The sequence below is a fragment of the Telopea speciosissima genome, chromosome 2 (assembly GCF_018873765.1).
Source record: "Telopea speciosissima isolate NSW1024214 ecotype Mountain lineage chromosome 2, Tspe_v1, whole genome shotgun sequence".
NCBI classification, from domain to species: Eukaryota; Viridiplantae; Streptophyta; class Magnoliopsida; order Proteales; family Proteaceae; genus Telopea; species Telopea speciosissima.
The window spans coordinates 65,249,565-65,265,654 of NC_057917.1; the positions used below are offsets into that span (position 1 = coordinate 65,249,565).

General features: G+C 36.7%; 1 protein-coding gene across 1 annotated transcript; it reads right to left on the minus strand.

Annotated features, from left to right (window-relative positions):
- Positions 1-982: 982 nt before the first annotated feature.
- On the minus strand, positions 983-14,567 carry LOC122652903 (actin-related protein 2/3 complex subunit 1A-like). Its single transcript, XM_043846787.1, has 16 exons — positions 14,524-14,567; positions 14,356-14,482; positions 13,479-13,564; positions 13,232-13,308; positions 13,023-13,117; positions 12,871-12,940; positions 10,557-10,626; positions 9,363-9,436; positions 9,187-9,229; positions 7,915-7,996; positions 7,000-7,088; positions 6,788-6,873; positions 3,672-3,735; positions 1,354-1,454; positions 1,171-1,229; positions 983-1,054 (listed from the first exon to the last, which is right to left on the minus strand). The coding sequence occupies exons 2-16, from the start codon at positions 14,423-14,425 to the stop codon at positions 990-992; spliced, it is 1,131 nt and encodes a 376-aa protein (XP_043702722.1). The 5' UTR covers positions 14,426-14,482; positions 14,524-14,567; the 3' UTR covers positions 983-989.
- Positions 14,568-16,090: the final 1,523 nt, after the last annotated feature.

Here is a 16,090-nt window from a genome sequence, read left to right on the forward strand (position 1 = left end):
CTCCTCCTTGCTTGAGCAGTGCAAGGAACCCTTTGACATTAAGTACATATGGTAATTAAATTTCTCAAAACTTCTCAAGTAGATACCTTTTGTAATTTAGTTAAGAAGTGACAGCAAATTTTTGAGTTAGTTACAATTGATCAAGAAATATTCCATTTTATTGTTCGTTTTAGTTCCACATGGAAGTTGGAACCCAGACGAAGCCATAAAGAAGCCACGTGGCAGACATCTACACTAGCACTACCGCGCTGCCGAGCTATAGGGAATTGGAGAGGATAATTTTCCGTTCATCAGCCCCCACCCCTCCCTCTCTTGTGTAGTAGATGAATGACTGCACTCGTAAAACCCATTTATATAATAATTGAATTGAAATCCTCTGCAGTACCAGCGGGGCGGCAGTGCACATCCGATGGCACAGCAGAAGCCATGTGTGCCACCTGGCCATAATAATCCAGGGGTGAACAATATGATCTGAGAAATACAACAATGTGACAGTGTAATTGCTCAAGAATAATAAAACCCAATAAAAACAAAACTCCATTGTCTGCTCACATTTAAATTACATCAACACAAGAAAATGGAGTTCACTCGGTCACCTCAGTGTTCAGGTACCAGCCAGCGCACAAGTTTAAGCTGTTCTGTTACAACAGTGGATTCATATTCCAAAGCCCACCCCCCCCCCCCCTTCTCAAATGCTAAAAACAGGCAATAATGGTCTATCTGCCATCAAATATAACTGAACAAGACTCTGACCAGTGCATCTCTAACCTGGATAATGGTGTGCTAACCTTAGTCTTCAAATACAACTATAATACATAAAGAAGATTTAATCTTACGAACAGAACCATGAATTTAATCTTAAATAGAGATGTCATATTGACTACAGCCTTCAACCATCAGTAAGCCTACCTTTTTTTCAAATACAACCTCTCATCGCCATTGAAGAGGTTTAAATTTTTAATTGCTGTGACACTTTTAAGAACCTTCAATTATGAATATAACAAAATATCTTCTTGGTCTTCTAAATCCCAGATGACCATTCTACCATCCAATCCTAAATAAAACAAGAATCGTATTAGATGGGAACTTTTAATGGGGATAACAATACAATAACATATATTCTCAGGTGACTTGGCACCAGTACTAGAGCCATAGTCACTGTTAACTAACCAGAAGTGCTGAAACGCTTCACTCTACCATCCCCTGTTTTCTCCAGTGGCAAAATACAACTACAATTCCCAATAGACGGCACGTTATGGTTTCATCGGTTAAGACCACATAAACATGAAGAAAGATATGGAAAACACAGCAACATGAAATGAGCTTGCAAACACTAGGAGATTAATTACATACTTTATGCAATTCTCGTGAACGCCTCCCCGAGGTCTTGAAGATTCAACTGCATCATTGCCTACTTGTTTTTGACCGTAAAGCTTCCCAAAGGCTTCAGAAAACTAGGAGGAGGAAGGGGGAGTAGGTCACTCTAAAAGCAGATTCATGGAAAAAATAGGTGACTGTAAAGTACAGTAAACAATAAAAGATCCACATATTACTCAAAGAATCAAAGCATGCCTTTCCATTCCCAAACCACCAATTCAAAGCATGGGATTGCTTTGATAATTCCAGTTAGTAACAACAAAGAGTAATTCCAACCAAGGGGGCACAGTACACAGCACCGTTACAGGACAGGATAACCAACAGATATCCAAAGTCGGACTAGTTCATATTTCATACTACCAGAAATTTAGAAGTCTTGCATGTGCAGTTTGTTCTCTTATCACATAAGCTAGTCAACAATGTTCTATCAGTAAAAAGAACAAAGGGAAAAAAAATACGGATGAACATTTAGAAAGCATATGAAGGTTATGCCTCGAGGTCTTTCCCTTCCCTTGAGGTATATACAAGGATATATGTGGCACGTACCTGCTATCAAGGGTCTTGTTACGAGAGGAACTTTGAAAACTTAAACCCTAAACCCAGATCATAATTTTTTATGGCTTCTTTCCAACTTTCTGTTGGAACTGTACTCTAAGATGTTTTATGATTTTGACTCTGGTGGTCCTAAAGCCTTGCCTCACGGCTTTGTTTGTGAAATAAAATTAGGGTTGACCACAGAATAAGATCTCCCCCCCCCCCCCCATCTCAGCAGAGCTGGCATAGTGTTACTGACTTTACAATCTAAGAAGTTATTGGATGAGATATTAAAGCCAAATGATTCCATACTCCAACTGGACTTCTGTACTTCAGCTTTCATGGTTGCAAGCTGCAAACCTACTGCACAATAATAGCATGCTATTGTAACAATATCAATAGCATTTGTTGTCGTTTTTTTTCTTTTTTCCTTTTTGTGATAGATAATATCAATACGATTTGTTGTTTCTAACCTTTTCGATTATCATTGTTCAATCCCTGATAAGTGCAAGGGGCTTGTGTTATGCGTTATTGTACCCCCCATAGCGTCACATGATGGTGTCGCATGCAGAGCCGTGTGTTGTATGTTTTGGGGGCGGGGGGTGCACATGCAGTTTGGGGGGGGGGGGGGGATTATTCTGTGCTGATATGCATTGTTGTGGCCCTTAACAGCTTGAGCTTTTGGGATAAGCGGTTGTAACACTGCAATGTCATGGAGGTCTATGGAGCCAAATCTTAAAGCAACTCAAACCCCTGGCCTTTTATTTATTTTCCTTCTATCCCCCAACCCCAAAGACAAGTAAAAGAAGGTATTCATTGATAACGAAAAAGAGGTCTTCTATATGGTACAGGCAACAAAGAACTATGCAAAATGACATTATGCAAACCGTTATTTTAGAAAAGGATTTCCTTGTTTATAAAGTTTATAACAATGTTCTCAAACTCCTTGCAAGAAGTTCCTCTCTCACAATTCACCCTTTCAACAGATTCTCACCGAGCCACCAACATGAAGTGATGTCACTTTTTCCCTTCTTTTTTTTTTTGTTTTTTGGGGGGAGGGGGTTGGGATGTATGGGGTGGAGTGGGGCACATAATCTTTCTGTACATATAAATGAGAGAGGTAGAAGAGATCTTCTCAATTGGAGCCACAAATATTTTCTTCACCCAAAAGTCCGTGTTCAGATAGACACATTACTTGCCATCCTATTTTTACAGAAATCAGTCACTCAAGAACACCCAGAGATAGATTGAATTGATTTAATACATATATACATATATGTATATATAGGAGGCAGTTTTCCTTCACCGACAGTGAATGAAGAATCCCTTGCCCATGGGTTTAGGGGTCTTGGAATCGGTACCTGGGAACAGTTGGGAGGGCATTATTGTTTTCGTTCAGTAGGAGGGCAGAGTAATAATGACCCTAGATGGGTTTACTTGTTCCGATTTTTATTTTTTTTTGGAGGGGGGGGGGGATAGGAGTAATAAAATATGCTTATTTGCTAATTACGGATATAAGACAATGGACTACAAATAAAACCTTTGTTGTAAATGTAAAGGGAAGGGCAGCTATGTAATCCACCAACAAAATATGCTTATTTGCAAGTTACAGATATAAGACAAAGGAATGCAAATAAAACAAAAAAATTTGTTGTTAATGTAAAGGAAAAGGCAGCTACGTAATCCATCAATACAATATCACCAAGATCTTTGTATAGTTAGTGTCATAGGAGCACTGAAATATGTGAACATGAAAATACCTGCGAACCATATTTTGAGCTTGCTGGTGCCATTTTTCTCTCAACAAGGAATTTCACGAAGCCCCTAGTAAGCACCCACCCCCCCCCCCCCCCAAAAAAAAAAAAAGGAGAAAAAAAATACAGTAGTCAGTTAAACATTGTGCAGAGAAGAGACCATTTGACAAATATTCTTTCTAAATATAATGTACTCTTCCACTGTGCAGGGCAGTTGGGCAACCAAAGATTCTGCTACAAGTGCAACAGGCACGAGGCAAGGCTGCAAAGGTAAGCCTCAGCTATCTCCAACATAGAGACTTGAGTTGGGATGGGGGTGTTGGGGAGCTATATGTGTTTGGATGTTGCTCCAATTGACTTTTTCTGAGAAGGGTCTGGTGAGTATCAGGAAATCTTTGTGAGTCTGGTCATGTAGCGTAAGATATGGTTAAGTACTGGTAGTGGTTTATTTTATAACAGCCACGTTGATGCAGAAAGAAAAGGCTAGAAGTAGGATAACTCTAGGGTCAGGATTTTGAATTCTCGAGTGAATAACTAAGGCTAACAATTTAGGAATAGGGTTACAGTGCAGGAAAAACATTCAAGAGGAAGTGACAATAAAAAAAGCTAGGGTACTGATTGTATAACCATCATTTTTTTTGTTTTTTGGGTTAGGGTGTAAGGGCTGGAGAATGGAACTTCTAGCACACAATGAAGGCTGGAATCCATCCCAGTTCTGCAGAATGACAGCCCAGAGACTTCATGAAAAGAGAAAGGTTTAGGCTTGACTATTGATGTGATAAATTTTTAGGGCTAGATGTTAGATGGATGGACCTAGTTACGTTTAGGTGGATGGACCTAGTTATGGTTCTGGTTGAATGGGAAAAAAAAAATCAAAACAAGCTTCACACTGGTGGAGCTCAAAGAATGAAACCCAGAGCAGAGAAATTCTTCTTAACTTTTCAAAGAAGTCAACTACAAGATCTCCACATGTTTAAAGGCTCTGTTCTCTCGTATTTAGACTCAATTTCTAGACAAGAAATTGAAATAAAAAAGATCACATTCTAAGTCTGGACAAAACTTGATGTAAAATAACCCCAGATAAAGAATAAATTGATTGGCACACCAAGGAAAAATTAAATAAATTTCTGAACCTCCAGATATTAATTGGATACATTGGACATAGATCACTTAATAACAAAACCCTAGCCCCTAGATTGAATTAGGGGATTCGATCTCTACGACTAGTAGGACAGAAATTACAGTTGGCTGGTTGGGAATAGGTAAACAGATCCAATTATATTACGGTTAGATCAGAGAATATCAAAAGAGAGAGGAAGCTGAGAAAACACAGGAATTTAGCAGAGACAAATTTAGCGTTTTATAAGAGAAATAGTAAAAGATCCTAGAGAAACAGTCCAATAGGACTGAAACCTGGGTCAGAGTACAAGCCTTCATCAAATACCACTCCAAAATAGAAATTAGAACTCTAGCTCCTAGTTTGCATAGAACTCAAAAAGAAAATAGGAACATAAAATAATCTTAAATTTGCCTATTTACAACAATAGAAAACTAAAATAAAAACTAAACGCCTAAAATAACATTTGTATTCCTATTTACTACCCATGGTATAGGCTTCATTAAAGAAGCCCATTACAACATAACCCAATTGCACCCTATGCCCAATATGTCTATAACCCATCCCAACAGTCATATACGCTAATATAAGCCTCAATCTTAGCATTTTTCTGGCATCAACTCTAGTGTGTCCAATATGAAAATCAACACCCCAGCCTGGTATTCAGTATGCTGCCCTATCTGGTCCTTTTTATACGACTGGAACTGCCAATCCCTAGCACCTGTACTGTGGGCTTGGACATGTCTGACAATTCTAACCCCCAACTAAGGTTCCCAAAGGGCCATGCTGGGATTGGCAAATCCTCTTTCCCTCTGAAGTCCCAATATGTTCTGTTACCAATAGGGGTGGCAATCTCAACCCAACCCATTCAACCCACCTGCTCGCTTTTAACCACCCAAACCCAACCTAATTATCAATTGAGTTGGGACAGGTTCACCCAATAAGTCAATCACTAAATGGGCTGGGATTCAGTTCAACCCTCTAAATCATAACACCTATCGCGATCTGGGGTTCTGTTCCTAAGTTCCCTTCCCTTCCCAAAATTCAAAAATCTAAACACTGATGATGACTTTCTTCCCCCTTTAGTCTTGGATATCTGAGTTTGAGGATGATATTGTTACATGCATCGAATGCTCACCCAATACATCTGTCCTGCTGACTTATCTGATGTATTACTTGACTTTTCTGCGTCGTTTGAGATTTAATGGCATCTGAACTTATGAACTGCTTGAAGAAATTGCTCTTCGAGCATTTCTTTGTTTTCTCTTGATTGGGGATTGTTCTTCAGTACAGCTAAACTCAAGCTCTAAAGGCATCAAGGCAAGTGTGTAATTGAAAAAATTGTCTTTGAATCTGCACAAAGATGTTTATCCTCCATCATCTTCTGCTATTCCATCAGGACATGTTTCAGAATATCGTACATATTGAAACATAAATTTACATCTACAATAACAGAGATAGACAGAGTGACGTCTTAGGGTGTACAGAGAGGGTTTTGTTAAGTGTTAGAAAAAGAGGAAGCATTGGGAAATGGGGAGAGAGAAGGCAGCATTAACTCAACTCAACTCAACTCAGCCTTATCCCAACTAAATATGGTCAGCAAGAAGGCAGCATTACAATTGACAAATTTAATGGGAGGCAAATGGAAAAACTGGTGGGTCAGGTCTAGTAATGAATGGGTTCTAAATGGGTTGGATCAGAAACGGGATGGGTTGGAGGGAACCCAACCCAACCAGCCCATTAGTCACCCCTAGTTACCAATTTAAAGAAGAAACAAAAATTACAAAAAGAACTCAAGTACCCAAAATATTTTACCAGAATGCTACAATAACTAGAACTGTATAACTATGTAACCTAGCTAGATGGGCCCACCAGTGACACATAATCCTAATACTGATTTCAATGGATTGCCCCAGGTTGATAGGGTGTAGCCAAATTCACAGATTGTATAGCTCAGTGAAGATAGAATCAAAGAAATAAGTTGTCTAATAAGACCATGACATACCATATGCCTCTTTCATCTGCAGCAAAAACCATGGGATTACAGTCAAATCCTACACCTATCACCATCCTTTCAGAGACAAATAAGACCTGAAGAAAATGACAGGTGATGATAAAGCAGTCCACAGTACATGAATCAATTTAAAGGACAACAAATATAGCAAAATGAAAAGAAAGTTCAGAATGTAAAGCTAATACAAGAGGATGCTGACCCACATCACGCAGAGGCAAATCACGGAATGCTACGTTTTGAGCCAAAGGAGAAGGGCCAACATCATCAACAAAGTAGATTGTAGAATTGTGACCTAGAAAGTAAACAAACACAAACAACCTTAGGGAGAAAACGATTTTTGGCAATTAATATTTACTTAAAGGAACTATAAAACCATTAGAAGTTCATAATAGATTCAAGAATCCAATGGCAAGGCACATATATGTCCACACATCACATTATAGACATGAAGTTTATCTAGATTGCAGTAAATATCTATCGAGTACAATGGATTGTGGTGGAGGGCCCTAGAGAGAAGGGAAGACACCTGAGATGGAACTCAGAATTGCTGGGAGAAAGAGAGTCAAGCCACACTCACCATGAGCAACAACCCAATATCACCTTTCTATTTCGTCAAATCTGTCCATTGGTTACAAGCAATTCCCATAATTAAAGTTGTAAAACTAAGACTCCTAGCTGGAATGTAAAGCCCAACTGACTCAAACTCTATCTCCTAATCCAACTCTAAAACTAAAATAGAGTTCAAAACTAACTAGCCTATCTTTTACGTATCCTACTCAAAGCAAAACATGAGAAAGAAATAATAGACTACAAAAATTCAAATAATTAACTAAACTACTACCAAGTTGGGTCGGTTCCGTCTGGGCTTGGATTTCCAAACCCAGTCATGCTGGTCCAACCAGTCGAGTGCTACTGAATCAGATTGTTACCTAGAATCTCTGTGGAATAAAAATTTGGGCAAACAAAAACAATTGCAATGAACATTATAATATTTCATTTGTTAGGATAACTGCAGGAAGCACTTCTCACATCCATGATTAATGCATGTCCAAAAAGGAATTGCAGTGTCCAAAATGTAATTTTATTGGAAAGTGATGAAGCAGAGAGAGATTTCTGACCCACATAGGCTAAGGTATTGCCACTTGGGGACCATTTTACGCCAAAAGCCCAGCTAAATGAAAGATCGAGCTGAATAATTTGCTGCTTGAAAAAATAAATAAAGAAATTAGTTACATTTCAAAAGGAAATTATATAAATGATATGTGGGTTCAACATTCAAAATGAAGTACAAACATTTCCCACATTAAAATCATCGGACATTTCCTATTTTATAGGAAAGAGCATTGATCTGATATGGTACAAATGAAAATGTGAAATGAGAAACATTAAATCTATGATACAATGAGTAAAAGAAAGGCACTGATTGAATATGAATGAAAAATCAGTTTTGAATGGATGTTAGATGTGTATTTATTTCGGACTCATGAATGGAAAGAAGTATGAGGAAAACTTGTCTTCGAATGCAGAATAACTAATAACAGAATAAGAAAAAGAAACTAGCATAATCAATTACATGTCGAATTTATAACTAGATAAGGGTAAGTTGAGTTTTCTTGAACTCTTCTTTTTTATTACTTTTTTAGGGTGCCTTGATAACAACTTTATTTAACACCTCCCCCCCCCCCATAAGACAGATACTACACCTATCCAAAACTAACTCAAACTTCACAACTACATGCCGCCCCAACAACAAGATTCTGTAAAAAAGAAAAATCTGTAACAACTATATCCAAGGCGACTTCAATATAATCCCATGCAACTCATATCTACAACAGTTATGTGCCCCTGGGCATAGAACTTTATCCCAGTGAACAGATGGTGATGCATCAGCATCAGCATCATCATACACTACCGCCTTAGGTTAATTACATATTTCCAACAAATAAATTTTGTGAATATTCCGAGCAACAGTTCTTTCATTTCATTTAACACATAAATTTCTCCAAAATGGTAGACCAAGATTCATGTATCCACATGGACAGGCACGGACATCTAGAACAAAAGAATGAAATAGTCCAATACATAGGATTTATACATATCTTGCTTTTGAAGGGTCCTTTTAATTGAGAGAGCATAAAAAATTGGACTGATTATTCTAGGGACCGACAAGATGAAAGGTTTCTATAGATGTACAGATGAAATTGATGTAAGAGTACAGTTTTGAATTGAATATGTCTTAATAACCTCCCTTCAAGTTAATAAGATAGTTTACTACTCTTGAAACACACACAAAACAAGAAGGGACCAAAAGAGCTTTATTATATTTTTGTTAATGAGAATATGTTCTGAAATTTTTATGCTTAGAGGAGAGAAGGATAAAGATATTGGACCTCTCCAAACTTTGCATCCGAAGAAAGACTTGTTCCTGAATCCCTGGGTTGTCAGACAAAGCATGGATGATTTAGTACAAATGATCAAGGACAAATTTTTTTTTCCTCTCCCAATTTTCCAGAGTAAAACTTTCCAAGGTTGAATTATTATGTTCCTACTATTTATTTAAACACACCTCGAATCAACACCTTTGATGAAAGTGGAGAAAACTCGACATTTTCCATCAGTGGATGTAGTAGCAAGAAGAATCTGCAGTTAACAGTATAAAATACATCATCCATCACCGGAAAAAAAATCTATTAAACTGATTAGTTTTTTTTTTTAAAAATGTCAAATACTTGCAAAATCATGCTATCAGTTTTTTATGGAAAACCATGAAAGATACAAAGTATGTTAAACTCAGATACCAAATGTGCTCCACCTCTTGTTAACTCTGAACAAGTTGCATATTAATGATTATTCTCATGAAATGAATCAAATTTAGATTTGGATCCTGATTTCGATCACTGCAGAAACTGAAATATTTTGGAGATTTCAAGTAAAATCACTAAATTCAGTTCACTAAATTTAGAACTCTTGTCTTGTTCTCAAAAGTTTTTTAAGTTATGCAATGGTTTGATAGTAATCACCCAGATTATTTTCCCCCTTTTTGATTGAAAACCAATGCAGCTTTGCATTGATTGAATGTATTGCGGAAACCAAGTTGTACCTTAATATTTGTTTTTATTACCTTGGCAATTCCCAATGTGTCACTTAGACTCCGCTTGTTTCATCATGAAATATTCAAGGAAAATTGTTATTATTTATAAGTTTATTTTATGTTTTTATGTCAGATGTCATTTTTTTGATTGGACATGACAAGGATGCATATTTGGGCCTTCAGGCATGGTTGAGTGAGGCAAAGAATCCAAGGATATGACGGGGACTGAGAACTCCATGGGTGCCAAGTGTGTCAATGATCAAGATATCACCAGTTTTTTGGAAAACAACTTGCTAAAATTTAAAATGGATGCTGTTTTCCAACTTTTTGTATAGCAATTTACTAAAACATTTCCCCATTTCTTAATCCTTATGCAACTTTGTATTGGTGCAAAGCCTGAAAAGTATTTATGTCGAAAGAAACGGAGGTATACACCATGACCTAAAGAAACTTTTCATTTTTCCAAAATAATTTCCTTCAAATCATTTCCCAAGCTCTCCTTTAGAGGAAATAAGCGTCCCAGGAACTGGGAAGGTATACATGCATTTGTCAAGGTTTATGACTTCCTTTCCAACTATGATTTTGAATGGTAAATGAATCAGTCCATGTACTTATTTCTAACAAAAGAGCATAGCAAAGACCAATAAAAGGGGAGGAAAATATCCGCACATTATCAGGATGCCAGGCAACACTTGTCACAGAAGAATCATGTTTTTTCCTGATAAGTTTACTGACCCACCTGGAGAAAGTCACACCACCCAGAACATAACATTAGAAACAGATATTAGATTACAGCAAAACAATCTCAAGCGAAATTGAAGACAGAGATTCGAGCATTAGGCAACGCAAGTTCAAGGAAATGAAATGAAAAAAAAAAAAAATCAAACCACAAAACAATTTATAGCATATTATATAAACTTAACCATCATCAACACAGTGAAAGAAGTCTGGTATTGAAGTTCAAAGAACAATAAAAGACAGCAAATTCATATCCCATACTAAAGTCTTCCAAATCCCCCCCCCAACCCCTCTTTCAGGTAATAAGAAAAAATGACCTAGTTCTAATGAATAGTCATGATAAATTAACCAGATGGGTTCTCAAATTTAGCAAAGAAAAAAAAATGTAACAACTTTTGAAGACAACAAAGAGAAAAATTCATACGACATGACTCTTAGAAACTTAGACCAAACATGCACTTAGCACTACCACAAAAGATGAAAACCTAGAGCAGTTTAGCTTGGTGCGAGTGTCCTTTCATCAAGGTAGAATTCTAAGGTGTGCCCTCCATTACTTTTAACAAGTATCCAGCTTTAGAACACTTTACTAAAGAATACAATATAAGTCCACATGCAACAATCACACATACAAATCAAATCATTTCCTTTATCCCATTTTTGCCTTCTTCCTTGTGTTGAAATTCTCCCCCCCCCCCCCAACCCTTGTTAAGCACCTATGTTATCCCTCTTCCTTCCACTCTCCTCACTCCATCAGCTTCTTACAGCCTACCACCTACCAAGAAACAATTGCTTAGTTTGCATCAAATGCTTCTCTTTTCCCATTTCTATCCCAAAACTAAAGTCAAACTCTCAGTTATCATTTAATATTCTTTTTCATTTCTTTTGTTTTGGAGGGAATTTTCAACTCAAAAAGTCTTAGCTTTAGCTGTGAACTTATGGAATCAACTAAACTCCACATAAAGTGTGAAATACAATTATTGGCTTAAAATTTTACCTCCCAGTACATAGCATGAGTTATTCTAATGTTGAGTTACTTTGTTCTACTAATTAATTATCAATAAATTGGTTCCAGAATGGTGGTTTTTGACCGGGACGTGTGGCCTTTGGACCCAAGGTTCATCCATTACTTGCCCTAGATGCAAGAGGGCTTTCTCGTCTCACAGGCAGGGGTGAGCTTTCTCACTATACAATGACCACTACAAACGAAGGACCAACGACGATGAAGGAGGAGAAGGAGTTTTTTAGCTTTTTATGAAATCCTGTTTGACGAAAGGAATTGATTGGAAATCTATCTTTTTGAAAAAGTAGATGAAAAATGGACTTCCTTTTGGTTCTCCCCGAAAACAACCATATTTTTTTAAACCTATTTTAAAAGAACTCGAAAAAAAAATTCAGAAATTGAAAAAGATTTTTTTTTTTTTTAGTTCTACAAATTTTAAAAGGAAAAAAAAAGAAGATAAAGTTTGGGGCTATGAAGTATGAACTAGTTCCTAATCTTAGTAGTCAGAAATGGGATCTGATACATCACAAATTCAGAGTCTACACCAAGATCTTTAGTTCAGAATTTTTAACAACCATTGCTTCAATATAAAACCTAATACGGAGATTTCTTCATGTCCCTTTGGGAACATTTAGAATAGGGATTCGGATGTGTTGCGTTACTAAAGTCCTGTGAATTGCATGTCTTTCCAGCCAGTGTAACTGGCATCTCCAGCATATTTCCTGACAATCTGGCAATCTGATAATGCTTAGCCTGATGGAAGTCACACGCTTCAAGGTGATGGCCATAGTTGGAAAAAAAAGTGCAACCCTGCCCCACAATCCCTTCCAAAGAGAACAGGGAAGATGAAATTAAAAGAAAAAGATTGACTACGAAAGCAAAGACTATGTCGATATATGTTCTCAGTAAAAATATATGAATGTTCTTTTCGTCCTAGTAGATTTGCAGTAAATTGAGTTGAATGGATGGGATTGATACAAACAATGTTTTAAGAAGAGTTGAATAGTGAAACAGGATCCATTTTGCCAACTCCATTTAGTTGGGAAAAGGTTTAGATGAGCTTAGTTGAGTACATTCTTATAGTAGTTTTAGGTAAATAGTTCCTCTGACAATGGTGTATAAACTCATGGAACATAAGGGTACTTAAATAATATAACAGAAAAAAAAATAAAATCCAAGGAGATGTTTTAGCAGCAAGATTCATGTGCAATAAATTCAAACATATAAGAGGGAAAGGGTAATTACCAATTATTCTCTTGTTCATAGTAGCAGATACAAACAGTTTTAGCCCCACTTCCAACTGCAAACTTGTTTTCTGAAAAATAATCAGTGAAGACAATAAAGAGGATTAGCATACATATGAAAACTAGATTTTTAAAACTATGCTAATCCATTACCTGTAGGACTCCATTGAACACAAAGAGCAGCACGGTTTAGCCTTAGAATAACAAGGGTTGGTACCCATTCTGATGCTTCCTGGCTCCAAACATATCTGGAAAGCAAAGAATTAAATAAGAAGCCAAAACTTTATTTCACATATCACAGAGTGATATTTCATAATAAAAATGTTTCAAAATGTACTGGTAATAAATAAGCATTTACTCACGAGTTCCGATCATGGGATACAGTAACAATTTTATTTGATTTTGCACTCCAATCTATCCCAGAAACAATTTGATCATGCTGTAAGAGAATGAAATACAAGAAGCTAAGACATTGATAACTTACAAATTGCACTTTTGGACAAACTAAGAGTGAACCTACGTAAGACATAACTATTAAGAACCACCGAGTTTACTTAATCATAAAACAAACCATTCTATTGAAAAAACATAAACTTTTGTGCAACTTACCTTCTGAAGAACATGTACCCTCTCCCATTTGTCTTCCAAGGATCTATAGATGTGGATCTCATTGTTGTTTGGACAAAATGCAACCACTACCAAAGCCAGGGGGGTGTTGAGAAGCAAACAATTACACATTGAACAACAAAAAAAAAGGAAGTAAATATGGTAGAAGTTTATCATTTATGAGCTTTTCATAAGTGTGGCAGCCCAATCCAATTTGTGCAGCATAAACACAAATACAGAATAGACAATTTTCAATATCATCAAAAAATGACTCAGATGAATTACAGCAATAAGTTCTAAATACAATCAAACAAGAAATTAAGGAAACCTGGTGATTCAAGGGTAGCTCTTCTCAAATTGAATGAAAATTTCATAAGGACCTGAAGTATCTTCTTGTTCCATGGTTTGGTTGGAGCCATGGATTCCTTCCTTACTCTTCTAATGTTAGTAATCTCATTATTCGAGTAGTTGCTGGAGAGCATCAGCACCGACAATGTACATTACAATTGCTGGTTGATTAGCAACATTATAAGGGAGACTGTTTTTAATCATGTCAATCAATTATATTTACAAAAACAGTGTATCAGGGTTAAAATTTTGCTATGAGATATTTAAGCAGTTATGATGATCTGTTAGAACTCATTTGGAAATAATATGTATAATTTGACGCGGGACCATTATCTTCCCAAAGACCAAACTTTTATAACCGAAAATTTTCCGTGATATCAGTCACAAGTAAATTTCTGATTTTCTGTCAATCAAACATTAAGTTACTAGCAGAGCTCAGCCCCCAGGGTTCAAGCGAGTGGATTGATCGAGCAATCTTAGCATTTTAGTAAAGGCAAATCAGCAGATTTCAAAGGAGAATGCGTAAGCTTACTGGAATGATCTGGACTCCAAGCATGGCAAGTGATGCACTGAGCGAATTGGTGAACTACAAGCGCCGTCATATTTCTGAAAACAGATCTCTTCAGCACATCAGAATCACCACCACTTTCTTTTCTTCTTTGTTTCTTTCCTTCTTTTAAATCTTTTTTTATTTCCTTCCTGTAATTAAGAAGAAATAATTGAATCCACAACCTCAGTCCTCAAACGAGATCGAACATACACGAGAGAGAGAGAGAGAGAGAGAGAGAGGGAGAGAAAGAGAGGGGTGTAGTGAAAGGTAAGATATGGCTGTGATGTGCGCGAGAAGGCTGAAGAGGGGAAGACTTGAGGTTGCGGTAAAGTGGACCAGGAGCACCCATAGCGTGACACTTGTCTACCATAAGTTTGAGAAACTTGCAACCGTCGGATTAGGGTTCTCTTTCGCATTATTTATATTTATATTTAAAACCTATTTATGAACAATCAGTTGTGATAATAGGTTATGGGCTATAAACATTCAATTTGGATCCGCTACTGCCAAGCTATCCAGACACGGTGAGACGTGCAATTGACCGCCTTACTCCTGTTAGAGTGCCTTACCCGAGTGGGGATAAGGCGGCCATTGTGCACCTCACTGTGTCTGGGAAGCATGGTCCTACCGGGTAGCTCAGCAGTAGAGGATCTGGATCCATAAATAATAATCATTTGATTACTACATAATAGATTATATAATGAAAAATAGGTTTGATACGCTTAATTGAAGAATATATTATGTATTATGGTGGGGGTGGGGTTGGAGAGAGGGATAAAAGAGAGGCTTTGTTTTAATTTTTGTTAATTTTATCATTTTACTCTCACTTAAGTCGCAATTCTGCACATGTTCATTAATGGTATCCGCATAAACAAACATTAACAGTTTATGGTGATAAATCATAAACAACTCTCGAATTGTTTATGAACTTATGCTTATATTGATTTATTTTAATGAAAAATAGGGATCATAAATCATACTAAATACATCTATTTATGTTTATATGTTTAATAAACATGAATTTAAACTATACCAAAGAGAGCTTAGATTGAAAATAAATAAAAGGGTATTTCTCATTAGGAAATAGGATTAGCAGAAAGATTTATTTTGACCACATTGCTTTAAAAGTAGTTTGGAACGAAGGAAAAGTTTAGATTAAAATACTTAGGGCTGTTTTGGTATGATTTTTATTTCAATTTCATGGGATGATTTCGATTTTTCGAAAGCTCCATGTAAAATTCTTATAAAAAAAACCTCCATGTAAATTGATAATGAACAGTATTTTTTAGGAGCAGCTAATGAAAACTTCTAATGCATCAACTTATGGAGAAAAATTTTCACCCTACAGCCATGGTGATGTGACCTTATTATTGAACATCTATATAGTGAGTTTCATCATTAAAACCCCTGTCCCCTATTGGCCTATTGTATGTGGTCAAAGTTATTTTTCGTAGTCAAATCCAAGGTTCTCTAGTGGGTGAAGGGAAATTTATTCTTAAAATTTTAACGCAAAAATTTTTCCCATGATGCCAATGTGGAAGACTCTCTCATGCCACACCACTGGGACGTAGATAAAATAATAAAAAATTATGAGTGAGTGAAAGTACACCAGTACTATAGGAAACTTTTTTTTCCCAATTTTAATTTACATTATAGACCGCATTTCTCTATATTTTGGGTATAGAGATTCCGTGCCCTTACTCTTGGATGGGCAAGG